This window comes from Oenanthe melanoleuca, chromosome 9 (assembly GCF_029582105.1).
Source record: "Oenanthe melanoleuca isolate GR-GAL-2019-014 chromosome 9, OMel1.0, whole genome shotgun sequence".
Lineage (NCBI taxonomy): Eukaryota > Metazoa > Chordata > Aves > Passeriformes > Muscicapidae > Oenanthe > Oenanthe melanoleuca.
The window spans coordinates 4,276,206-4,301,025 of record NC_079343.1 but is presented as its reverse complement, the minus strand read 5'-3'; the positions used below and the strand labels follow the sequence as shown (position 1 = coordinate 4,301,025).

At 51.5% G+C, this 24,820-nt stretch overlaps 3 protein-coding genes across 8 annotated transcripts; 1 reads left to right on the top strand and 2 right to left on the bottom strand.

The window, feature by feature from the left end:
• Positions 1-747: 747 nt before the first annotated feature.
• On the bottom strand, positions 748-6,849 carry NRROS (negative regulator of reactive oxygen species). 2 transcript variants are annotated; one of them, XM_056498319.1, is made up of 4 exons: positions 6,691-6,849; positions 4,376-4,486; positions 3,799-3,922; positions 748-3,564 (listed from the first exon to the last, which is right to left on the bottom strand). In XM_056498319.1, the coding sequence occupies exons 3-4, from the start codon at positions 3,904-3,906 to the stop codon at positions 1,606-1,608; spliced, it is 2,067 nt and encodes a 688-aa protein (XP_056354294.1). In that variant the 5' UTR covers positions 3,907-3,922; positions 4,376-4,486; positions 6,691-6,849; the 3' UTR covers positions 748-1,605. The 2 variants fall into 2 exon arrangements, with proteins under 2 accessions (XP_056354294.1, XP_056354295.1); XM_056498320.1 differs by lacking the exon at positions 6,691-6,849 and adding an exon at positions 5,179-5,308 and having other exon boundaries at positions 795-3,564.
• A 6,827-nt stretch (positions 6,850-13,676) lies between these two features.
• Positions 13,677-18,750, bottom strand: FBXO45 (F-box protein 45). 2 transcript variants are annotated; one of them, XR_008841155.1, is made up of 4 exons: positions 18,382-18,750; positions 17,805-18,161; positions 15,626-16,168; positions 13,677-14,460 (listed from the first exon to the last, which is right to left on the bottom strand). XR_008841155.1 is itself a non-coding variant. In XM_056498342.1 (3 exons), the coding sequence occupies exons 1-3, from the start codon at positions 18,655-18,657 to the stop codon at positions 15,983-15,985; spliced, it is 819 nt and encodes a 272-aa protein (XP_056354317.1). In that variant the 5' UTR covers positions 18,658-18,750; the 3' UTR covers positions 13,677-15,982. The 2 variants fall into 2 exon arrangements, 1 of the variants encoding a protein (XP_056354317.1); XM_056498342.1 differs by having other exon boundaries at positions 13,677-16,168.
• WDR53 (WD repeat domain 53) lies at positions 17,866-23,812 on the top strand. 4 transcript variants are annotated; one of them, XM_056498337.1, is made up of 3 exons: positions 17,866-18,549; positions 19,659-20,150; positions 22,533-23,812. In XM_056498337.1, exons 2-3 carry the CDS (start codon positions 19,674-19,676, stop codon positions 23,118-23,120), a joined length of 1,065 nt encoding a protein of 354 aa, XP_056354312.1. In that variant the 5' UTR covers positions 17,866-18,549; positions 19,659-19,673; the 3' UTR covers positions 23,121-23,812. The 4 variants fall into 4 exon arrangements, with proteins under 4 accessions (XP_056354312.1, XP_056354311.1, XP_056354309.1 ...); XM_056498336.1 differs by lacking the exon at positions 17,866-18,549 and adding an exon at positions 18,792-18,852; XM_056498334.1 differs by lacking the exon at positions 17,866-18,549 and adding an exon at positions 18,796-18,852 and having other exon boundaries at positions 19,637-20,150.
• The last annotated feature ends 1,008 nt before the right edge of the window (positions 23,813-24,820 follow it).

The window sequence follows — 24,820 nt, the reverse complement described above, 5'->3', positions numbered from 1 at the left end:
GGGGGCAGCTTACAGGCAAAGGAAGGGTTGAAAGAGGCTGAGGGATTCCCCACTTGGGGCCTGCTTTGGTTTTGGCTATTTCAGTCTAAAATTGGGGCAGAAAGTGGTCATTTCTGATGAGCCAGATCTGACAGCTGGGTTCCCAGAGCCTTTGCTGCACTCAGCCCCAGTGGAGCTGCTGGCTGGTTTAGCATTTTCCAGCCTTGCACAGCCACACCAGGCTCCACCATGACCCCAATCCCACACCTGTGCCTGGGAGGGGTTTGCTCTGCTGCCAGCCTTGGCGCCCCCTGCCTGCACCATCCCAGCATCCTCCCAGCCCCACACCAGCCTCAGGCATCTCCCTCCATCACCTCCCAGCACAGCTCCACTAGGATTGAGCCCCCAGCACATCCTACATCACCAGCTGAGCCCACCCACACCCAGGCAAGGACAAACCCCCAGAATTCCCACCCTAACGCTGCTGCACACTTCCCTGTGCCCCCTTCTCATTAAACATGTTTCACCAGAAAAATCCCAACAGGAATAAAGCCACTACATTTCTCAGAAGGGCTTTTGAGTTAGCATGAACCACCATCACTTCTCCTTTCCCTTCAGTGCCCCCCGAGGAACAAAGCAGCACTTCCCCAGGTAGTGCTTGCTGCTCTGAGAGCCAGAGCTGTGAGCAGAGCTGGGTGGAGGAAACCCCCAGGCACTGCAGGAACAGGGCTTGCCCAAAAAGGAGGAAGGATTTCTCTTGTTTCCTCAATATGTTTAATCCAGCAGTCACTAGAGAAATATAAATCCATGATAAAATATTGCTGAGGGATATAATTTACTCCCCTGCTTTTCAATCAATACTTCCCTTTGTTGCAACTTGGGCTGTTTTTAATGAACTTTTCTAACCCAGACTGTGACTTAGTGAAGAAACAACACCCCAAAATGTGTATTTCAGCCCTGTTGGCAATGCCTGCCTTTATCAGCACACACACAGTGCACAATCAGGGTTGCCTGCAGGTTTGGCAGTGCTGGCAAGAGCAGTGTGGAAAGCTGTGGCTACAGAGCCCCTTTTCCACAGCACTCAGCCTGGGATACTTTGTGGAGGCTGGTTTCAGAACTGGAGGACGTTTTGAATTGGCTACAGGTGGGAATAAATAAAAGGAACTGCTGGAAGTGGAGAGGGAAAACAGTGCTGGAGAAAACTGTCACAAAATCCCAGAATGATCTGGGTTGGAAGGGACCTTAAAAACCCATCTGGTTATAACCCCTGCCATGGGCAGGGATGCCTTCCTCTAGATCAGACTGCTCCAAGCCCACTCCAACCTGGCCTTGAACACTTCCACAGGTGAGGCATCCACAGATTTTCTGGGCAACCTGTCCTTTCAGCCAAGGAATGTTTGATGTCACATCCACTTGGCTCTCACCAAGATCAGCTGAAGGTTTCTGCTGAAGACACATTCCTTGAGGATTCCCAGCGCTCCATCACCCGGCTCCATCATCACTTTGGGTACCACTAGGGCAGCTCTCCCAGCACCTCCTGTCCTGCATCCCTCAGGTTTCCATCCTGACTGGCTCGGAGGGGTTATCACTCCCAATTATTGACTATTCCCAAGCCTTCCTCAGCCATTAGTAAGAGCCGGACACCCCACAGCGCGTTTTCACCATTTTCAGCAGCTTCTCCTTGAGCATGAGGAAGACAACCACGAAGGCCACGAGGAGCGTGAGGCAGGTGGGCAGAGCCAGCACCAGGTAGAGCAGCGCCATGTCGGCGGTCTGCCAGCGGCAGCTCTGCAGCACGGGCTGGGGCAGCGCGCCGGGGCGCAGCGCCCGCGAGCCGTGCCTGCAGGTCACCTCCCGCCCGTCGGGGACGCGCAGCCCCTCCGCCTGCTGCAGGGCGTCCCACCAGCCCAGCGTGCAGCAGTTGTAAGGGTTCCTGCTGAGGTAGAGCTCCCGCAGGCTCCTCCCCAGCGGCGCCTGTGCCACGTCCGGCGGCAGCGCCCGCAGGCAGTTGTCCCGCAGGTCCAGGCTGCGCAGCCCCAGCGCGCCCAGCGAGCCGGGCAGCGCCGCCAAGGAGTTCCCAGAAAGGTCCAGGCTCACCAGGCTGCTCAGCGCAGAGAAGTCCAAGGCGGTGGAGGAGAGGCTGGTGTTCCTCAGAGACAGCACCTGCAGCGTCAGGACCAGGTCCTGCAGCCAGCCCAGGTCCCCAGCCAGCAGCTGGCGGTTGTCAGAGAGGTCCAGGTGCAGCAGCGCTGTGCCCTGGAAGGGGCGGCCGCCCATCCCCTGCAGACCACAGCCGGCCAAGGACAGGTGGCTCAAGGTCTCCACACCCCTGATGTCCACGCAGGGGATACTCTCGGCCTCACCTGGCTGGGGACAGAGGTGAACCCGGTTGCGGCTGAGGTCCAGGGTAGTGATCTTCCTGGTGTGGGTGAAAATCCCGGGAGGAAGAGCCTGCAGCCTGTTGGTGCTGAGGTTGAAGAGCTGCAGGTTGGGCAGGATATCCCCAACGCCCACCTTCACCCCCAGCTCCACCAGCTGGTTCTGGCTGAGGTCCAGCTCTGTCAGCATGGCCAAGGGGTCCTCCTCCGACAGGTGAAATGATTCCAGGCAGTTCTGGTTGAGCTTCAGGTGGGTCAGGGAGGGCATCTGGGCCAGGAAATCATCTGGCAGCCCCCAGACCTGGTTCTGGCTCATGTCCAGGAGGCGCAGGGAGGAGAGGTTGCTGTGGCAGAGCTCTTCCCAGAGCCTGACTGTGGTGATGTTGGTGGAGTTGCCATCGAGGATCAGGAACTGCACGGTGACGTTGGCCAGGGAGGTGCCGTTGGGCAGTCGCTGGTAGAAGCTCATCCTGTTGTCCTGCAGCAGCAGGGAGCGCAGCTTGCTCTGCCGGGGCAGCACGGGGAAGAACAGGAGGCGGTTGTGGGACAGGTCCAGCACCTCCAGCTCAAAGAGGTCATCACTTTCCAGGGTCAGAAACCACTCAATGATGTTGTTGCTGGCATTGAGCACCCTGAGCTGGGTCAGGCCAAACCCCACCAGACACGGGAGGTAGTTGTAAGCTATGTTGAGCGTCTGCAGCCTCTGCAGCCCTTCAAAAGCATTGTCGATCTCAAAGATGTAGTTCTTCTCCAGGTTCAGCTCCAGCAGCTGTGTCAGGTTTGTGAAGATGGATGAGTCCAACCTCATGATGGCATTCCTGGCCACAGACAGGGACTCCAAGGAAGAGAGGTTGGAGACTAAAACTGACACCATGTCCTCCCTGAGCTGGTTTCCAGCCAGATCCAGCATCCTCAAGGCCGGCAGAGCAGAAAGAGCTGCAGCTGTCAGCGAGTAGTTGGTGAAGAGCAGGTTGTCTGTCAGGGAGAGCACCTCCAGACCTTGGCTGCTGAGGAAAGCACCAGGCTCAATGAGCTCCAGCCGGTTCCTGGTCAAGCTGAGATGCCAGAGCTGGGGATACAGGAGCAGAGAGGCATTGCCCAGGACCCGGATAGTGTTGTCATCAAGAAACAGCTCCTCGGTATCGCCTCGGAGGTTTCCTGGGATGGAACTCAGCCATCTCCCAGTGCAGTCCATGATTCTCTGCACCTGAAGGAAGAGGAGAAGATGTAACACCACCATGGGAGGCAGGAGATGAAGAGGGAGAAGTCTGGGGAGCAGAGTAAGGGGGGAGGAGGCAGCTCTTTGGTTATAGCCTTGGCACACCAGTCCACTCCAAGCCAGTAGTTGGGATGGAGAAGGTCTGGAGATGCTGATTTGCCTGGGTTTTGCCAGGCAGGACCAAGCACTCAGAGGGGTGAGGGTTCACCAGAGAGGACTTACAAGCTCACAGCCCCTAGGAGATGGTGCCCAGGCTGCGTCCATCCTGCTTCCCCATCCCACTGCCAGGAGGAGAAGCAGCAGGGAGAGACCAGGCAGCGGAGCCTCCATCTCAGTGGTGGCACTCCTGTGGAGAGGGAGGAAGAGGTGAGGAGGTCAGAAGCTGCAAACTGTTCACCCCAAAAGACCCAGGTGACCTGGGCCACCATGAGCTGTCCATGGAAGAAGGGGCATAGAGCCTTGGCACTGAGCCCACCCACCCCAGCAGAAGCCCTGGTGGGACTGCCCCAGTTTGAGCCTGGAAGGCAGAGGAAGAGCAGGGGTGGGGGTGGCAGCTCAGCCCTGCCTGGGGCAGCACACAGGGGGAAGGCACCTGCAGCTGCACAGCTGCTGTGAAGGCCATTGAGCTGTATCCTTCAAGCAGGGTGTCCCCCCAGCAAGGCTCGTGCCCCATCTTGGCACCAAACACTCCCCAGGGGACACCAACCCATTCACCACCAGTTCCCCCCACTGCCCATCCCTGCTGGGCACCCTTCCAGGGGAGCAGAGGCTCTCCAGCAGGAGATGCCCCACCACTGACCTGGTGGGACCGGAGCTGACGGCATTTGCATCTGGGGAAATGCTGAAACTCAGGCAAATGAGCAGCGAGGGCTCAGCGAGTGTTTCACACACGGCACTTTCACAGCTGCCACTGCATGAAGGAGAAACAGGGTTATTTTGGGCAGCCCAGGTAGCCAGAGCCTCACAGCACAGAGGGAGCAGGGCATGCCCTGGGCTGTCTCCTTCCTTGGGGCAGCCAAAGTGTTGAGCTGGTGCCTTATCAAAGCAGGATTTATTACTCTGGGGGAGATGGAGGGGTAGTCCCCTTTCCCCAGGCTGCAGCTGACACACAGCACCTTTTACCCTCTCAAGTCCTTGGAGTCTAGCAGCAACTCATTCCCAGCCCAGGCACAGTGGCAGGGGAAAGACCCTGCTGTCCCAGACCTTGCTCCTTGCTGCACCCAAAGGACACCAGTTTTGGTTCTGGCTCCTGAACCCCTCTGCAAAAACTCCCACTTTCCTTCACCCAGCTCAGCCTTTCTTGGTTTTTTCCAACATCAGAAGCACCTCCACCCTCCCAGTGCTCCCTGGAGCTGCTGGGATGGCACCTGCCCAGCCAGGAGAGGAGGCAGCAGCCCCAGCAGGAAACCCTTGCCCACAGCCCTGCACCAGAGCCCACATCCAAGAGCACTGGGAGTGCTCCTCACGCTTCATACCAGCCCCAGCATGGGCCCACACAACCACAGCTCTTCAAGTGACACACAGCCACCACAGGTCCCCAGCCTGGCACAGGGAACCCCGTGGTGTTTCCCCCAGCACAGGTATTGGGGAGCAGTTACTCACCGCGCGGAACGGCGTGTGGTCCATCCTGCGGCCCCGTGGGGCGTCCTGGGTCGGGGGTAGGGGTGAGCCGTGGGGTGTGTGTGCCACCCAGGGGTCTGTGAGCCACCCAGGGGTCCGTGTGCCACCCTCCAGGGCTGTGTGCCACCCTCTGGGGCCGTGTGCCCCCCGCCCTCTGGCGGAGCACCGATATAGCCTTTGCGGAAGGAGCGACGGAAACTGCAGTCACATGGAGGCAGCGAGCACAGCCCAGCTCCCCTCACTGATCTCAGCACTCCCAGCCCGGGTCATGCTCTCACACAGCAAGGAGGAACCTCAGGGCCCAGGCAGGCAGCGAGGGGCACAGGGGGTCACGCAGCTCCTCTGCACAGCTCGGGGTTCCAGGCCACAGGGATGGTCACTGGGGGTGGGTCTGCCCTGCACAGCAGTGCCACTGCTCCTGCAGCATGGAGAAGTGCCACCCCTGCATGGCACCTGTTCTCATTGTGTCCCTCCAGACCCCTCATCTCCAGCACCCAGCTCAGGGATTTGACAGGAGCCAAGGCATGCGTCCCATGGGGAAGAAGGTGCTGTTATTTATTTCCTGTTGCGTCCCAAGCCAAGGCTGCACGTGTCCCAGGTGTTGAGTCCCCAGTGACTTTGGGATGCCAGTGCCTGTCCCTCACACTGTCTGAGTGAGATTCAGGATGCTCCTGTCCCCCTGCTCCCAGCCCTTTGGTTGTCCTGGGGCTGCTCGGGATTTCGGCAAACCCAGCACCCAGGGCACGAGTCAGAACCACCCACATACAGGGACCTCCTGAGTGTGAAAGTGAGCAGAAATGGCTTTTCCTGAAGCTGCCAGGACACAAAGATCCACATTTCCAAGGCAATATGCAAGGAGAAGTCCCCTTCCTCCTCACCCCCATCATCCCCACCCCATGTCTCCCCCTTCCCAGGATCCTCACACATCTCCAAGTCCCCAGCAAATCCAGCCTCTGAGGAGGAAAACTTTGCCCAGACCTAGCAGGGAAAGGGTTAAAAATTACAGAGAAAGGACCCAGGCCTGCAGCAGGACCCTGTCTGGGATCAGCAGGTCCATGCTGCACATGCCATGTGTTCCATGGTGCCAGTGGGATACTTGCAGAGTCAGGAGATGAATTGTGTCACTGCAGCACACCAAGGGACATCCCAGCTGGGGTCCCTCCTCCCTGCCACACCACGTGGCCCCCAAACTCCTGAAACCAGCAAAAATGACCAGGGAGAGAATTTTCTTGCCTTCCCCCTAAATTTGATCTCTTCTCTGGAAGGAGGCTGTCCCACGTCACTCACAAAAGCCCTGTGGTTTCATTTCCTCCATTTTCAAGGAAGTTGGACGTATAAAAATCAAGAAGGAGAAGAAAGAAGTTAACAGGAGTGGCAGAAGCTCACAGAAGGGCAAAATTCCCATGGCATTGCTCAAGGGCACACAAAAGGCTGAGATCAGCTGATGATCACAAACTCCTCATCCCAAATCCTTCCCACACTCTGACCCCTCACCTGGTGCGTGGAGACACAGGAGCTGGCAGAGCTGTAAACCTTGGGCATCCTCAGCTGTGACTCCACTCTCTGGGACAACTTCTGATGAGATTCCTTTTGGTGTTGCCACCATCAAGGAGATGTCTTGGGGGTCAAACCAGCTTCCTCCTGCAGCCCAGCAGGAACTAAGAGAGGAAACAACCTGCTTTGTTCACTCCCTGCTTTGCCCCCAGCCCACCCCCAAAGCCAGGGCAGTGGAAACCCCTCCCCAGCAGCACCATGGGCTGGCAGAGCCCCTGCAGTGCCCATCCAGGTTTCCCCCACCCCACTGTCCCTGGAAAGCAGCCCCACTCCAGGGCTGACCCCTCAGCAGTGCTGCTGCTCTTCACACTTTCCCCACATCCTGCAGCTGGTGCTTCTGAAAAAGTCCTGAAGCTGCTGCTTGGTCCCCTCCTTTTCCTCCCCTCACACCCCCACCCAGTCCTCTCTTGGTGTGTGCTTTGAGAGGGAGTAATTTATTTTTTATATCAGCACAGGGAAGGGACAGGGATTGAGGTGGCAGGAGCTGCTCCTCTGATATGCCCTTCAGGAAGCTCCAGTGCAGCTCACTGGGACAGGTGGGTTACAATGAAGGAGATTCAGCTGCTTGGAGCCATATCCAAATGTGCAGCTGCAATTCCTGCAGCTGTAGGACAGGACTGGGAATCCCCTTCTGGTTTTACACACAGTGAGCTGCTTCTGTTCCTCCCTCCTCCTCCTCCAAACAATCATTTTCCCTTAACAACCTTCAAATAGTCAAACACAATCCAAGAGCAAAGTTGTGCTAAGAGGGCAGGCTCCCAGTTTCTCCTGGAATGCACCCAGCACAGGACCCTTGGGAAAGGGGAAACTGTACAGGAAACAGCAACCCCATCACTGAACATGTGTTTTCCTGCAGGGAATGTGATTTATTCCCAAGTGGGAGCAGCAGAAGGGTCACTCATGGTTCACACAGCAGCAGGACCTGATGACTGGGGGAAAAGGGAAAGGGAAATATTTCTCCGTGGGCTTCCTTGACTCCCACTGGGATGGAGGACTGGGAAGAATTTAAAAAATGGTTCTGCAACGGATGATGGTGCAAAGCATCATTAATTTAATTTATTTTATTTAATCACCCGCTCTGAATAAAACAACAGAAGCCTGAGGTCTCCTGTATCTCAGAAGCTGCCAGCAGCAGTAGCTGCCTTAAATTTAAGAGGAACTATGAAAACAAAAAACAGAATTTGTTCCATGGGCAAAAGGGAAAAGGTAAAATGCACAGCTTGATGCCTGAAGTTGAAACTGGAGCTCTGGAGTTTCATCTGGCTGAATTTCCCAATGGGAACGCACCCAGTTTAACCCCAGGGGGTAGCTAGGGATGTGTCCCATCCCAGGATGGTGATTCACTGCTGCACAGGCTCAGAGAGCCCCAGTGCTGCAGCAGGGCTGGAGCTCTGCAGGAAGCACAGCTCCTCTCAGGGCAGTTCCTGCAGGGGAAACCACAGGACAAAAATCAAGAATTTATAATCAGCCTCAAAACCATCTTTTCCCCCAAGCTGTGGCCAAGCCACCTGCCTGCTGCTTTACCTGGTCCAAGGAAAGGCATGTGCCAGCTCTTGCATCTGTCAGTAAAGCTCCAGGCTCTGGTTTTGCAGTGACTTGTGTGTCTGGGAGCCCCTGGAGCCCCAGCACCCTCCTCTGGGACAGCTCTGTTCCATCCCCTGCCATGGGCAGGGACACCTTCCTCTATCCCAGGTTGCTCCAAGTCCTGTCCAACCTTGGACACCTCCAGGGATCCAGGGACAGCCACAGCTTCTCTGGGCAACTGAGCCAGTGCCTCCCCACCCTCACAGCCAAAAAATTCCTCAGTTATTTCCACCTGTCAGGAATCTCCCAGCTCTTGCCAGGTTTTCTGATGGAAAGCAGGGTTCAAAGACTTCTTTGAAGCCAGGATTAATTCTGGGTTGTTCTGAGCAGAGCCCCAGGCTTGCTCACCCACCCTTGCAGCATCATGCTGGCTGCCAACACCAGAGAGGTTGGGAGGCAATAATCCCCCAGACTGACAACATGCAACAAGCCCACAGGGATCCAGGTGAACTGCAACAAAAACAATTGGGAAAATTATGTCTTTGGTCAAGGATCTAAACACCAATCCGGAGCCCCACAGCAAGAACTTCATAGAGGCTCCCTCCTTTGACCCCTCAGTCCCCAAAGGGTGCCCATTTCCTCTGTGGGACTCAAGAGAAGGATTTAGTGGGAAGCAAACTGAGTTCCTGAGAGCACAGGGTGGGAAGGGACACAGCCACAGCCCCTTCCCAGAGCCAGCCCAGCTGGGGCTGAGGCTGCAGCCAGTTCCCTGCTGCAGGCAGGTCCAGCCCAGGCAGCTCCATCTGCGGTCACGGCTCTTCCTGCTGGGCTGTAAATGAGGAGGAAGCGGCTGGAGAGGGAAAGCTGCAGCAGGGATCTCATTTCCCCCCTGCTCCCGCCCTGTGGGCTCCAGCACCACTCACAGCCATTCCCTGGCTCAGGTTTGGGGGCTCCTTGGGATCCAGCACCACGAGGTCAAGGTGAACCTTCTCCCAGGAGAGCATCTGATCACTTGTTGTCCAGAGCACAGTGTGCAGCAGGATGCATCTGATGCTGAAGCAGCAGAATCTCGTATTTCTGAGCAACTGGAAGCCAAGAGCATCCACTCCCTTATGATGCCAGACAGTCCAGATGCTCTAGGGAACAGCATCTGCAGGAGAAGCCAATACCAAAAGTAAAAAAAAAAACCCTCTGATCTTTTACCAAGAGTGGTTGTGGCTGTCCCGTCCCTGGAAGTGTTCCAGGCCAGGTTGGACAGGGCTGGGAGCAACCTGGGATAGTGGAAGGTGTCCCTGCCCATGGCAGGGGTGGGACTGGATGGGCTTTAAGGTCCCTTCCAACTCAAACCATCCTGTGATTCCTCCTAGATCTCCTCAAGGACTGGAAAGCCCCACAACCAGGCTAGTTTGGACTGTGATTGCAGTTAAGACCTGAAGGAGCTGTCCAAGCTTTTCCAACAGGATTGCCAAACATGCAGATGAATTGATCTTTGTTGTACTGTACAATAAAATAAACCACTGAAAGCAACAACCCCCCTGGCCCAGCTACTCCAGCACATTAACCAGAGTTTTTTATCATAGAATCATGGAGCTGTTTGGGTGGGAAGGGACATTAAAGGCCACTCCATGTCATGGGCAGGGACACTTTCCACTACCCAGGTTGCTCCAAGCCCTGTCCAACCTGGTGTGGAACATTTCCAGGGATGGAGCAGCCACAGCTCCTGTGGGCACCCTGTGCCAGGAGGGAAGAATTTCATCCAAACATCAAACCTAAACCTCCTCAGTTTTTAGCCTAAAACTCTCAAGGCTGGAGGCTGTCAGTCACCAGAAGGAGAAGGTTTGGAATGCAAATTGTGACCAAAAAAAACAAAAAAACCAAAAAACTCCCATCTGCAGCCCCACAAATTCCCTCCCTGCTGCAGTTCTGCTTCAGAGAAGTGAGTAATTCAGTCACGGACACAAAGGGAAGTGAAACACTCTCAAGTCCTTGCAGAGCTCAGCATGTCCCACCCATCTTCCTCTCTGGCCAGAAGGCAAAGATCCCTGTGCCACAGCCAGGCAGATCTTCTGGAAGCAAATGCATGCTACAAAATCTTCTTTTCCCAGGTTTTCAGCCATGAGGTGCAGCATCCCTGCTCCCTGAGGGACAAGGACAAAGGCTGGCTGTGGGTTTTGGGGTTTGGAGCTGGAGCACACTTTTGCACTCAGGACATATCCTTTGGTCTGGGGTAAGAAAACAGGAGAACTGCCAGGATATGTTTCTGTGGGGTGAGATGGGCACATAAAGCTAACTGGTTTCCATCCTGCACATTCTCCTGAGTCCCACTAATGTTCCAACTCTGATCCAGTTCTGTGGGTTTTGGGGTTTGGAGCTGGAGCACACTCTTGCACTTAGGACATACCCCTTGGTCTGGGGTAAGAAAACAGGAGAACTGCCAGGGTACATTTCTGTGGGTTTTTAAAACAAACCCTAACATGTGACACCACTGTAACACAGGTGACATCACTGCTGTGTCCAAAATGCCAGCCCTGCAGCCACACCTGGGAGAGACTGAAAGCTCCCCCTCTTCATGTGGGACCTGAGCCTGCTCATGTCAATTATTTACCCAGGAATAGATAAAATCTTATGCTGAAGCTGAGATAAAATCTTTTGGCTGCTTCCAAAGCAAGATCCCACCCTCCAGCTCTGCTCTTGCACAAGACCCTGCAGAAAGGGTCAGGTGCCCAATGTCAGATGTGAGGAAAGTGGCCTCTGTCACCTGAGCACAGAAAAAACAAACAAAAAGCCATCAAAGAAACCCAAAAGGTGATTTTGGCAAAGGCTGTACAACCTGGTTAGTGGAAGGTATCCCTGCCCATTACAGGGGGTGGAACTGGATGTGTCCTTTCCAGACCAAACCAATCTGGGATTCCATGAAAAATGTTTACCCCTGCAGTATTTGAATACAATAAAAAAACATTTTGGTCAATATCCATTTCCCTGCTAGGAGGTTTGTCCAGCACTTTATAAAGCCACATATTGGAACTGGCAGAGTTTACTCCCTTAGATTGTTATTTAGAAGTGATGGGATATGGCTGAGTTCTCCTAAGCAAGGGAAGCTCCAGATTAAAAAGACAAAATAAATCAAGCAGACATGAAACCACTGCAGGTAGCTCACACCACACCTGCCAGTGCAGGCATGAAGGGAAAAATCCATCCAATTCCTGACTTGGTAAAATTGCAGAAGAATGAACAACACTTGTAACATACAATAAGTTTGACTTCAAAATCCCTTTCAATTACTCTTTTTTTTTTTTTTTTTTTTTTTTTTTTTTTTTGCAAGTGCAACAGGGTTTTTTAAAATATTTTTTTGCTGATACCACTATTTCCTCATCATAAATGTCTGAGGGGAAGAAAAGCAAGTCTTGGAAAAAGTAAACCTTGAAGAGCAACTCTGACATTTTGTTTGATTCTCTCAAATCCTCTTCAATCCTTTAAGGTGATCTTGGAGCTTTGGCTCAGTTTGGTGTCACTAAAAATTATTTTCTGAAATGCAAATATTTGTTCAGCCTATTTCAGGATGCAGGGTTCAAATGAAAGAGTGAAATTTAAAAAATTCTATGTCCATCATCCACTTCTGTTGAGGCTTTTAAGTTTGGTCTGGTTTTTGAAAAGAACAGGAAGTAATTGTTGAGGGAGTAGGTTCCACATTAAAAACATTTATTGTTTGAGCACAAGCCAAGGCTCCCACAGCTTTGCCCTCTCGTGGGGAGATGGGGGAGTTCCTTTCATAGTCACACAGCATCATCCAGCAGTAGGAAAAAAACCTGCTTAAGGGATGAATTAGCAGGTCCAGCAGCACTGCAGGAAAAGCTTTCTGTATTCATTCACTGCTTCGTTCATTTTTTCTTTCAATCATACTCCAGCACAAGGTGGGTTACTGTCAGAGTCAAGCATGGCCACTGCCAACCTCCTGAAAACCTGATTTTTAAGAGTAGAAAGGATCTTAGTGCAATTACAATTTGCTTTCTGCAGATTTCAAGGCAAATAAGTGAAAAAAAAATCCACTTGCACATCTAAGAGCTATTTATAACATGCAAAAACTGAAATATTCACATGGAAATACACAGCCTAAGGAATGACTGAGGGTTGCTCACCTCTTAAATACTCCAAGAAAACCAGTTTTACATGATCAGACTACAACCAGGCCCAGTGTTATTTTAACTCATGGCTGCTGTCATCAACCCAGCGAAAATGGAAGAGGGAAAAAAAAATAGAGGCAGCCATCTGGAAACACACCCAGTGTGCTCAGGGAATTTAGAAATGTAGATCAGAGATAAGCAGGGAGAAAAGTTGGATTTCTCACTGGGGCCATCTGCTCCTGCCTGGCTTTGTCACCTGAAATGTGGCCAGGAGGGACAGGACCCATGGGGCTCCCAAAAATGGACACTCACTGCAGCCTTTCAGCTGGGATAAAAGCATCTGCCAGCATTTCCCACCCCATTGGATTTATCACTTTGTCAGCAGCACCTGAGGAGTCACACAAGCAGCTTAGGGCCAGCACAAGGCACCACCAAGGCCAGGAACAGCCTCTGGCCCCAAACCAGTGACCACATTGAGCTCCTCAGAGATATCACACACACAGAGGACTCACTGTTCAGCTCCCTGCTGATTTCACAGCACACTCAGACCACAAGAATTCTGAATTTTATTAAAGTGACAGATAAAATGCTCACTCATCCCAAAATCCTGTAAAATTCTGAAGCCAAGACCTGTTAATCTGACTGATTTCTGTTATGGGGGCTGTGAACACTTGATGTTTCCCCTGACCAAAGCCCCTAAATCCTATCAGGGCTGGAAAAATACCCCAAACAACTGCTCAGCTGACCCTGAGGTACCTCAGGCTAAAAAACCAACTCTGCTTTCTTGGTGAGCCAGCACCAAACCCCTCTGCTCCTGAAGGAGGTGTCAGCCAAGACTTACTGCTTAAAAGCAAACTCCTGGTGCAGAGTTTTGCCTCAGAGCTCAAAAATCACAATAGTTCTTCCTGAAAGCAGGGTGAAATATTGAATAGGGAAATAGGGAATAGGGAAAGCTGAGGGGGAAGGAGACCCCTCAGTGCAGCATTGGGGGCAGTGACCACACCACCCCAGCTCCAATCCAGAGGCCTCCAGCAGGCAGGAATGCCTTTCCCAAAGCCAGGAGTGAGCATCCCTGTTTCAGAGGAGATTCAGATTTCAATTTCCCAGGCACAGCTACCAGACCCCTGAGTTTCCAAGCCCTCCTTAACCACCCAGACTCTCTCTTCCCCAGCAGATCACACAGCCCCAACACTTCTGTCCTCTTGGGGCACCAAACTGTAACTCCCTTCTTCCCACCTGTGGGATCCTGCAGATGCCATTCCAACAATCCACACCAACAGATCCTTCTGAATGATAGCAGAGTTTATTTTAATATTTTGTACAGCCAGCATTGGTCTCCAGGAATAAGTTATAATCTTACATAAGTGAGTCCACCCAAACCCACCCCTAGGGAATGTTCAACTTTCAGTGTTTCTGATTTAGAGGGAAATTATTTAGAGGGTAAGATGCAGTCTGAAGAATGGGAATCAGTCTGAATTTGTGATTAAAACTCCTTGGAATTCTCAGGGTTTCCTTGCCTCTAACTGGATGATGGACAACCACATCTTTCAGGACTGCACTGAGAATACATTCATCCTGGGGACTATTTCTTTTCCTAAACTGGGCAGGGTTTTGTTTCCTTTATCCCCAACTCTATGCCCCACAGATCTGCTCTGCAGACACTTCACAGTCCTTTACAATCAATGCCTGTAACAGATTTGTCCAGGAGGTACTGGGATGCCTGTCCCACATCCTTTACTTGGCTCTTCTCAGCACCACCTAAAACACCTCCACTGCTCACAGCACATTCTGTCTGGCAGCAAGAGGAACAGACCTTGATTTGCCTTTCAGCAATGAACAAACAAAACAAATAAATACTTTTAAATCCTTTAAATGGTAACAACATACATAGTTCCAGGATAGAACCTGGTGAGCTACCTGGCCAAAAGCACTCCAAGGTCAGGGGGAACTCCTCACTCACCTCCTTGAGGAACAGGGAGGGGGATGAGCAACAGCCCAAGAGAAATTCCTCTTTCTTCCATGCTCAGAGAATTGCCAGTGTCTGATACCAAGAAACTCACATTCTCTAGCACCAAAAAAAGAAAAAAGAAAAAAAAAAAAAAAAGGTTGTATAAACATTTCCTTCTACCTCTCCAAAAAGCAGCTCTGAAACAGCCCAGGCAGCTCTGGGAGATGCCAACTAGCACAAAATCAGAGTCACGAGACAGCCATGGGGCTCACAGCCTTCCTGCCCTGGTAAAGGGCCCTCCTAGGGCTCCCTACAGACCTTCCAGCCTCACAGGAAAGTGGTTCCACAGGAATTCCCTCCTCACTACACCTGGCAGCTTCCCAGCCTGCACACAGACATGCCTGGGGGGGTCTGGACATGGCTTTGAGAAACTCAGCAAAGAGCACAAACACTGAATGTGATCCAGAATCCCCATGAAAGGGCTGTGAGAGCTTCACTAGTCCTGGGCAGGTGAATGTTGGGGTACCAACATACCAACAGGGGGATTGATTCAGCTAAGAAAGGTTCAGGCAAGCCTTAAAGCTTTATAAAGCCACTGAAGCTGAAAGTAAGGTCTGGTTGCAGAAGCCCAATACTCCTTCCACGTTATGTTGAGACATCTCACAACAGTGATTAGCAAGTGAGAGAATGCTTTGAAAAAGTGATGGTTTTGACTGGAGAGGAAGGCAAGCTCAGTGCTGTGCTCAGCCCTCCTTCCCTGAGGGGAGCACAGGTTCTGCTGAAAGAACTCAGGGGGAAAGTGATTTTTGTTTCCTACAGAGAACAAACCTGTCACTGAAGCCAAGGAAACTTTCACAGGAAACAACCCAAAGTAGCACCGCACTCCACAAGAGCATCCCAAAGCACATTACAACAGAACTGCACTGACATGAAGGCTGTACACCTGTCCCAGGTGTGTGTTCTGGTGCCAGGGAGGGGGTTGATTTTTTTTCCCTTTAAGAAATTCTGTCCCAGTTAGAATAAAGCAAACCCCTTTCTTTTAACTGTTCTTTTCAACGTTTTCTTTATATACAATCCTTAAAATACACTTAAAAATAGCTGCACACGTGTTGTATGGTTATACCAGAGAAGGGCAGTTGCACAGACTGTGCCTCTCAGGACACTAAAAACTGTAAATACCCCAGCAGCCCCTCTCTGCTCCAGCCCCCATGCTGGCCCCAAGGAGGGAAGGAAGGAACAAGCAGTTTGGAAATGGGAGTCTCTCACAAAACACGCCACTTACAAATCCCAGGGTAATTTCCTCAAGCATTTTTGTATCAAGTCCTTTCTTAAATGTTTGAGGTCACACTGCCATTTTAGCAATAAAATCTGTTGCAACATGCATGTGTCAGCTTCCCACTCAACCAACTGCAGCCCTGAGGATTTTTCTGGCCTGGTAGAAAGAGGAAATGTAACACAATTTCTGAAGTACGGCTGGTCCTCCTTTTCCAAATTCCACATGGTTGCCTCGATGGCTCTTGGACACACACCCACACCTTTTTGTTGTTCTTTTTCCTCTAATACACATTTCCCTCTAACCAACATGCAGATTTCTCCTCCCAAACATCCACATCTCGATGTCCCAACGAAACAATCCACGTCATCCATCCAGAGGCTTTCCCAGGTAGACCAAAGTCACTTCTGTGTTACCATACACAGCAGACACTGCTGGATACAGGCAAACTTTTGGTAGTCCTCTGAAGGCAACTCCCAAGAACTCATAGCCCCTCTCAAATGCTAGTGTTTTGTCTTCCATGTCCAGGATAACTCGAATCCTTTCACCTATCTGGAAACAGAGACAGGGGGAGAGTAAAAATAACACACAGAAAGAGTCAGCATGTTCAAATGGAAACAAAATTAATGCAAAGTGTAATGTAGAAGAGGATTTTAAAGCAGGGCTGTCCTGTGTCTCATGATTGATTGCTCTTATGATGGGAATTTCTCAATTTCACCATGATCCTGAGTACCTCTGCTGCAGGACAGCCTCTTTATGATAATAAAACACCACCTGTTTATGATAATAAAGATGACCCTGCCCATATGAACCTGTGAGAGCACTGAGAGCAGGCACTGCTCTCAGTGGGAAATACTGCAGAGCTTTGGAATCATTGCAATGGGCTCCAAGTTACCTCGACTCTGTGTTCAGCTGCTGCTATTACTGAGCAGCAACTGCTCTGTGAGGAGCATTTTTAAAGACAATGGATTTAAGAAAGGCAAGTGCCACCTACAAAAAAATCCCAGAATAGATAATATGCAGGTGCTGTCACTGACAGAGGTGTTCCCTCACCAAGGTAAAAGGAAATTTCAGTACAAAATGTGAAATAAAATATATATGTACAAATACACACACACACACACACAAGTGAAATCAACACTGACCACAGCAGGATCCTTGGATCCAGACAGGCCTAGAGCTCCCTGCATTTATGTAGCAGATGTTATTTCAGACATCAATGAAAGTCCCAGAGAACAGCCACAAGAACAGCAGGCACCACACAAACTCCTGACTCTTCTCCAGCCAGCCCCAGCACTGGGAATTTCTTCCAGCCAACACTAACACACACATGTGTTCCCTGTAAGCACGTTTTCTATAAGCAGATCACTGCATATATCTTAATAAACACAAAATACACCAAAGGATCACTGATTTGAACTTTCACACAGAATTTAGGAATATCAGATGCAAGGTGCTACACAGATCTTCACCCACAAGTGAAATGCAAGCCAGCACAAAGCCAAGCACTGGGGGTCAGACTGGATTATTTTTGAAGTCCCTTCTAACTCATTCTCGGAATATGAGATGGAAATTACAATGATCCAGTTTAAGTTGTAACACAAGCAAATCCAGCAGTGAAAAGGCAGTGGTGTGAGCAGACAGAATGACAAGACAAGCACTTCTATAAGGATAAAAAGGTGGGGGTGGCCTCTGCTCTTTAATACCCTGAAGTTACCTGAAGATCAGATAAGGGATGTCACCCACGAGACAGTGGCCAGTGAGCAAAGCAGCAGCAATCATCCCTGCTGCAAGTTTTTGCAGAAAGACTCTCACTTAAGCACTAACTTCAGCTCACCCTGCCAGACAACAAAGGGGTACAAGCCCTCAGACACTCACCTTGCTGCGGGGCAAGTCCCTACTTCAGAAAGCTACAACAGCCTTTTCAGGATTTATTCTAAAAAAGCACCACGATGTCTAAGCAGACACCCAGAGTACAGGTTTGACACTCAGTGTTTGAGATTAAAGTGTGGAAACAACCCACGGTCATGTCTGAAGACCAGACAGGTGCAGCCTGCAGAAGCAGTAAATGAAGGGGGAAAAGGCTCGCTAGGTGGAATCATTTGCGTTTTGTGAGGAAGCCAAAGAGACCTCCGAGGGTCACTTAGGAGCACTTCAGCAGGCAGCCGGGACAGCCAAGCCCTCTCACCTGATATTTGGGCGCGTTATTGCACTGGGGGAAGCTGCCGTTCACCTCTCCGTTATGCAGCAAGTTATTGTCCACCAGGTTCCAGCCCCAACTCTGGTCGTCGCTGCCCAGCAGGGCCACGTAGCCCTGGCACTGCATGGCGGCGCGCTTGGTGGCGATGCCGATGACGGCCACGGTGCCCAGCGGGCCCTCCCACCACACCTCCCAGGCGTGCCGGCCCTCGCTGAAGCCGATCTTGGTGCGCGCCCCGTCCGTGCTCTGCGCGATGGGGTTGCGGTGCAGCGTGAAGCCGTTCTTCTTGATGTACACGTTCCTCGAGCAGTCGTTGGTGCTGAAGGCGTGGTGGAAGGCACGGACCTGGGCGAGACAAGGTGGGTGGGGGAGATGGACGGGGCTCGGAGCAGCCTAGGCTGCGGGGAGGCGTCCCTTCCAACCCAAGCCATTGTGGTTCCAGGAGATAAAACCCCGCCGTGTTCCCCGGCCTCCCGCCCCTCTGCTCCCCGATGGCGGGCGGGCCCGAGCGCCGGGGGAGGCGGTGAGGGGGTGTCCCGGCGGGGTTGGGGGGTCCCGGCCTCACCTTGCCCTTGTAGGTGGGCACGTTGCAGAGGATGTCGGTGCGCAGGGCCTCCTCGGCCAGGCAGCGGGCGGCCAGGCTGCGCCACACCTCGCTGTTCTCGTCGCCGTGCAGGACGCGGTGCCACAGCTTGCAGACCAGCGCGCAGCTCCGCAGCTCCCGCAGCTCCAGGTAGGAGAACACCAGCTCCAACACCCGCCCCGGCAGCCGCCAGCCCGGCCCTCCCCACGAGGCCGCGGCCGCCCCGGGGCCGGGCGCAGGGCCGGGCCCCGCCGCCATGGCCCCCCGCGCTCCCCTCAGCCCGCCCGCCGTGGCCGGGGCCGCCCGAGGCCTCAGGGCGCGGGGGCGCGCGGCGCCGCCATCTCGGCCGCGGGCACCGCCCCGCGCGTGCGCGGCGGGCGCGGGGGGCGGGAGGGGCGGCGGAGCGGAGCCGGGGGAGGCGAGGGGAGCGCGGCGGAGCCGAGGGGAGCTGAGGTGAGAGCTGCGGGACGGCCCCGGCAGCGGCCCCAGGGAGCGGTCGGGCCCAGCTGCGGCAGCGCCCGGGGGCTGGCAGGGAACGGGGCCCCCTCCTCACCTGGGGCTCCCGGGGACGGGCGGCCGCGAATCTGTCCCGCCGCGAGCTGCGGGGAAGGGATGGGCCCTCTCTGTGGTGGTGTTGGATCGCCAAGACCCAGGTTCCCCTGAGGGAATGAATGGGCTCTGGCTGCTCTTTAGATCTGGGTCAGCAAAAGTCACATGGGAAACACAACGTGGTAAAAAAAAAGACAAAAAGGTAAAACCACCAGAAACAAGCCGTTTATTGCCCAATAGTTAAATAAAGGACCTTGGGGCTCTCTCCTCTCCTTTCCCCCGCACCGTCCCAGTCCCTCCACCACTTTGGTGCTACACTTTTCCCTTTCACTTACTTTTGTGCGGATGTGCTTCCCTAAGCAGTGCTGGGACGCTGCTGTGGGCAGTCACTCAGGGCGGGTTAAGCTTGGTGAGCGCCCTGGGTGTGCTCTGAGAGCCAATTAAATATGTTGCAACCTGGCTTAAATTAGCAATCCTTTTCAAAAGACTCTTTGTATCGTTTAGGTTGGAAAAGACCGGTCAGCACCGCGGCTGTGCCTGGTGTCAGGGCTAAAGCTCCACTTTGGTGCTGGGCTGTCGAGGTGCCAGTAACTGGACACTGGAGTTTAACTGGGTACTGGAGTTTCAAGTGTTTGTGGATGATCTTGTTGCTTGATAGGTTTCTGCTGTAATAACCACCTTATTGCAGGGCTTGTTTCTGTTTGTTTCAGGGGTGTCCGTGCAGCATGGCAGTGAAGTGGGACGGCGGGCATTCCTCCTCGGTGCTGTGCCTGGACGCCAGCGCGGAAGGGCTGGTGGCCTCCGGCGCGGAGCGGGGCGAGCTGGCGCTCTGGGATGGGGGCGGCTCGCCCGTGGCTCAGCTGCGGCTCCCGCAGGAGCAGGACGTGACCTCGGTGGTGTTCTCCGCCCGCCGCCCCAGCACGCTGTACGCCTCGCACGGAGAAACCATCAGCGTGCTGGATGTCCGCTCCCTCCAGGAGCCCCTGCAGCGCTTCCACGTGAACGAGGAGGAGATCAACTGCCTGGCTGTGAACGACACCGACAGCTCCCTGGCGGCGGCCGATGACTCGGGGACCATAAAGGTTGTGGACTTGGAAAGCAAGAAAGTCAGCCGGTCCTTGAGACACTCCAACATCTGCTCGTCTGTTGCCTTCCGACCTCAGCGGCCTCAAAGCCTGGTTTCCTGCGGGCTGGACATGCAGGTGATTTGCATACATGTGCACGGTTGTTAATGAAGTGAAACAGTAATTACCCACCTGTGTGGTGAAGCGCCCACAGACTTTCAGCCTGCAGTCACTGCAAAGCTCCCTCACTATGCTGAAGTAGTTTTGACCCAAAACCTACTTGTTGGGGCTCTTTGTGCTATGTTCTACTCAGCAGCTTCTGCCCCTTAACATTTACAATTCGTAAGCTGGTGAGGCAGGGGAAATCACAATAGCCTGCAAAGCCACATTAGCTCTTTATAGGGCTCAGCAAAGCCAGCAGCTGTCCCTAGGGATCAGTTGTGGCTGCAGGTGAGATGCAAAGCCTGGTGAGGAAAAGGCACAGTGCTCGAGGCAGGCAGGTAGACCAGCATCTTTCCAAGGGGAATATATCACTGTGAGGACAGGTGATTTGTATAATTTATCCTTTGTTCTGTTAGCATCTTGGAAGAATGAAATGTTCTTTGCCTTTTAAACTTTCCTATCCTCATCAAGGGGAAACTTTTCCTTTGCATTCTGAAACAAACCGTGCTGGAGTTAAGTCCAGAGTTGGCCACCCAGAACAGATATTTTTCAGTAATTTCTTTCCAGTGGTTGAGGTCTGACCACATTCCTGGTTTAGCCTGATATGAAAACTGTCACTTCTCAAAGGTTTCTGTGGTTCCAGCTGTGTGAAAGTGAAGTTTGTGTTACAGCATTGAGCAGTTTCACCCTGTGTTCTTGAAACCAAAGTACATCTCACACCCATTAGAGCAAACACATGCTGATATTTAGTATAAACTGTATTTTTCTGTGTTAAAGCAATGATGATAGATCCTGTCTGGGAGGAGTAAGCATTCAGTCCCTCAGCTGGCTTAATTCTGGTCCCTAAAATGCAGATACACAAGCTTGTGGCTGGAAATCTTTTATCAGAATTGTAGACATTTATGTGCAACTAGGTACAAGCAAGCTGATAATTTTTTGTGACTTTTAGAATTAGTTTCATTATTGTAGCTCAGCAAGTTCGTTTTTTAGGTGCAAGTATCCCAAAACAGGATTTCATTAGTGCATTTTTGTACAGTGAAAAGAGCATCATTCTGCATTGAGCCTGCATTTTAGGATACATCATTTCCCAAAGGGGAGCTTGGCTGCAGAACTCTGAAACCCTGTGCTGCACCACGCCTTTGGACAAGTTGTGAGCTCTACAAAACATGTTCTGGGCTTGTCGAACCCTTGGGGAAGCTGTGGCTGATGAGAATTGAAATTTAGGTTGCTGAAGTTCTCTCAGGAGTTCTGATGCAGCAGGGAAAATGCCATGAGGACAGAAAATACTTAGTTTGCAGAAAACTTGTCAGTAGTTGATGCATTCATCAGGCTGTTGTAGTGCTGTCTGTGATGAAAACAAGAGTATTTTCTGTAAGCATCACCCAGCCCCTCTGATTTACAGTAAAGCACAGTTCAGTGCAGCACTCACTGAAACAGTAAAGTGACAGGAAATGTATTTCAGATGTTTTACTGTGCTTTGGATTCCAGAAATGCAGAGCCAGGCTCCTTTGTGAGCTAAATTTAAAGACTCCCGTACTTCTTATTGGTGATTACTACCAAAGGAATGTTTTTATTAATAACAATTTGGAGCTTAGCTTTATGAAGCAAACAGTACACCAGTGCTGCAAAAGACTGACTTGTGCTTTTCAGTCTGTTGGGCTTGAGAATGCTTATGGTCAATTCAGATCCTACAAAAGTCTTGAGAGCATTATTTTTAATTGGCTCAGTATAAATCTGTACGAAAGACACAGGATTCTTTACTGGGGACTTGGAGGTGGGTGGCATTGGAAAAGGAAGTTTAAAAGCATGACCTGCCCCATCTCAGCAGGTAAAGCATGTCCTACTCCATAGCACAAATGGGATCTACTCACTGGATATAAAAATAAGTACAAATATGCCTGTTTAAAAACCACAGCCTCAACTACTGTTTGCCTTTTGCTGTCCCATTTTTCAGACACGTTCATGGAAGTGACTATTTTAGGCCAAGTAGCAGAGACAGAAATCCAGAATGATAATGATCTCTATTCACTGCTAGAGTTTCCATGTCCCTCCTCCTCAATAATTGATGTGCAGTATATCATGATTACTACTGCAAAAGCTTTTAGAGCAGTGTTTGCATCTCCTTCGTGGTCTGAAGGTCTGAGTCATTGACTGCAGAGTGGTGGGGGTTTGGAAAGCAGGCCAGAAAGATTTGCTGCATTTATTAGGGCAAGTTTAACCACTCCTTACACCTCTTGGAATCATGCACAGCCTTTGCTCTGCTAGGGCAAGAAGTGTGGTACTATTAAAGTGTACTATTAAAGATCCAATTTGAAGTAAAACACACAAATTATTCATTCATCCTATTTCTTTTGCCAGGTGATGCTGTGGAACCTGCAGAAAGCTCGTCCCTTGTGGACCATGAACCTGCAGGAGTGTGACATGGAGGAAGAGAGCTCACAGTCAGCTGGGCAGTTCTTAAACCCACCTCTTGCACATTCCCTGTCCGTCGCCTCTTGTGGCAACATCTTCAGCTGCGGAGCTCAGGACGGTAAAATCAGAATATTCCGAGTCACTGGGGTCAGGTTTGAACGTGAGCTGGAGTTCCAGGCTCACAGCTTGGGAGTCTCACAGGTGCTCTTCATGCCAGAGGCATACTGGTTGTTGTCTGGAGGAAACGACGGGAAAGTCTTGCTGTGGGATGTCAGCAGCAACGTCGGGAAGCAGCAGAAAAGTCCAGCAAAATCTCTGCACAGGAAGAAGGCCCAAGCAGCTGCTTCCAGCAGGAAAGATGGGAAGCTCAACAAAGTGGCCTCAAATGAACAGCCTGGAGTTGTGCCAAAGCTCAGCATTGAGCACGGAGAGAAGGTGAACTGGCTCTCGTGTGCAGAGATCAAAGGCTCCAGGAGAGTGTTGGTTGCTGACCAGACCAGCTCTGTATCAGTCTATGCATTGCCAGAACCTTAAGGCACCTTTAAGGTGCCTTAAGAACACTTGAAGTGTTTACAGAAGTCTGGGGGATAAAACCACTTCTCAGAGCCAGTTCCACCCACTGACAGTGAACTGGACAGTGAACCCCTCTGGCTCACTGGGAAGGGGAAGGGATTTGCTGTGCACTGGTGGTGTCCCTGGCCTGGTGCTGGTTCTTTGTGGCTGTTATGTTCACAGCCACTGTCTCATGCAGGGTTGGCAGTTCGCTGCTTGAATTTAAGCAAAACGGGTCTCTGTCTTTAGGGGTAACGTTAGTTCATGACTAAGCTGATGTAATTATGCTGGAGGAGAAAATTAGTGCTAAGGAGACACCCACAATGCTGAGTGAGGCTGCTGAACAGAAGCAGGACTGTCACTGGCTCAGCTCTATGTGGTTTGGGCTGCTGCAGTGCTCTGTGTGACTTCCCATGAAGCTGTGTCCCAGTTGGCATAAACTGGTCATGGTGGAATCTGGCTTTCATCACTCTGTCAGCAGCTGCATAGACTAGAGATGCATCAATTAACAAATAATCAAATGAGTTTCCCTGTGGTTGCCAATTTTTTCATTGCAGCAAAAGAAGGAGCAGGGGAACTGTTACACCTGTTTGGTGGGTCAGCAGTCAGTTGTGTACCCCAGGGAAACAGAACTATTTCACTTGTCTTAATAAATGCTTTCTCTCTCAGTGTTCTCTTGTCCTTCGACTCTCACTAATAGTGCCAGACTCACACAAAATTGTGTCCAAAAGTGTATTGTACCCCCATCATGGGGGAATACAAAGGGCCAAAGGCACAGCTTCTCCTTACCCAAATACTTCCTGTCTTCCCAAAGCTTTGAAGCACAATGAACAGAATTTGGCTTGCTAGAAGCTTCCCTTCATTTGCAAATTGAAGGCAGGAATACCTAAGTGGAAATGCTACAGCTCTGGACATGTTCAGTTCATGCTGGATTTCCCATGAAGTGGGCAAATAATTTTTAAAAAAGGGGTTTTTTCCTGGGCTGTTCTTATCCTGTCACAGAACTGAATTCCTAGTGCTGGCTGAGGACCTGCTGTAATGGTGGGGGGTTTGTGCTGCTGTGTTTCACCAGCTGGGCTGTTTCCAGACCCATATTATTATGGAAAAATTTCCAGCTCTTTTTTTTTTTTCACATACTGAGCTCCAGAAAATCATTATCCAGTTGTGCAGCCTCTGTCCACTCTTTAAGGAAGATATTCCAATTGTCTTGGTTTTGATCAAAGCAGCTCCCTGCAACGACACAGAACTCATTCTCATTCCAAATCAGATTTTACCTTCATACCTTTTTAATTAAAAAAACCAAAGGCAATCTGCTTGTACAGCATTTCCCAGCAGGAGACTTTGGCCCAAGACATCATCTAGTGGGCGCAACACCAAACTGAAGCCAAAACAGAGCAAAAATAAATAAATAAATAAAGGAGTAAAGCATAGTTTCTCCCTTTTATGTTACCTGTGAACTAGTTCATCTATGAGGACATGGGCTCAGTGGGCAGAGGAAGGGGTCAGGCTGGGCTAAGGTTCAGTGTGTGATATGTCCATGAACGTGTGTTGGTGCATCCATGACCTATATTTGGATACCAGGCTATAAAAAGCCTTGGAACAAACAACCTCCTGCAGGACTCGGATCCCCTGTCCCTGCTGTTGCTACCAGCTACAGGAGAGGAGCAAGCTCACTCCAGCTT

Bases quoted from the DNA above. Each gene is read 5' to 3' on its own strand.
- NRROS (XM_056498319.1), bottom strand. From the start codon at position 3,906: ATGGAGGCTCCGCTGCCTGGTCTCTCCCTGCTGCTTCTCCTCCTGGCA. The intron at 3,565-3,798 runs GTAAGTCCTCTC...CTCTTCCTTCAG, and splicing joins CTCCTAGGGGCTGTGAGCTT to GTGCAGAGAATCATGGACTG.
- FBXO45 (XM_056498342.1), bottom strand. From the start codon at position 18,657: ATGGCGGCGGGGCCCGGCCCTGCGCCCGGCCCCGGGGCGGCCGCGGCC. The intron at 18,162-18,381 runs GTGAGGCCGGGA...TGTCTCGCCCAG, and splicing joins TGCCCACCTACAAGGGCAAG to GTCCGTGCCTTCCACCACGC. The intron at 16,169-17,804 runs GTGAGAGGGCTT...CTCTGTTTCCAG, and splicing joins ATAACGCGCCCAAATATCAG to ATAGGTGAAAGGATTCGAGT.
- WDR53 (XM_056498337.1), top strand. From the start codon at position 19,674: ATGGCAGTGAAGTGGGACGGCGGGCATTCCTCCTCGGTGCTGTGCCTG. The intron at 20,151-22,532 runs GTGATTTGCATA...TTCTTTTGCCAG, and splicing joins CCTGCGGGCTGGACATGCAG to GTGATGCTGTGGAACCTGCA.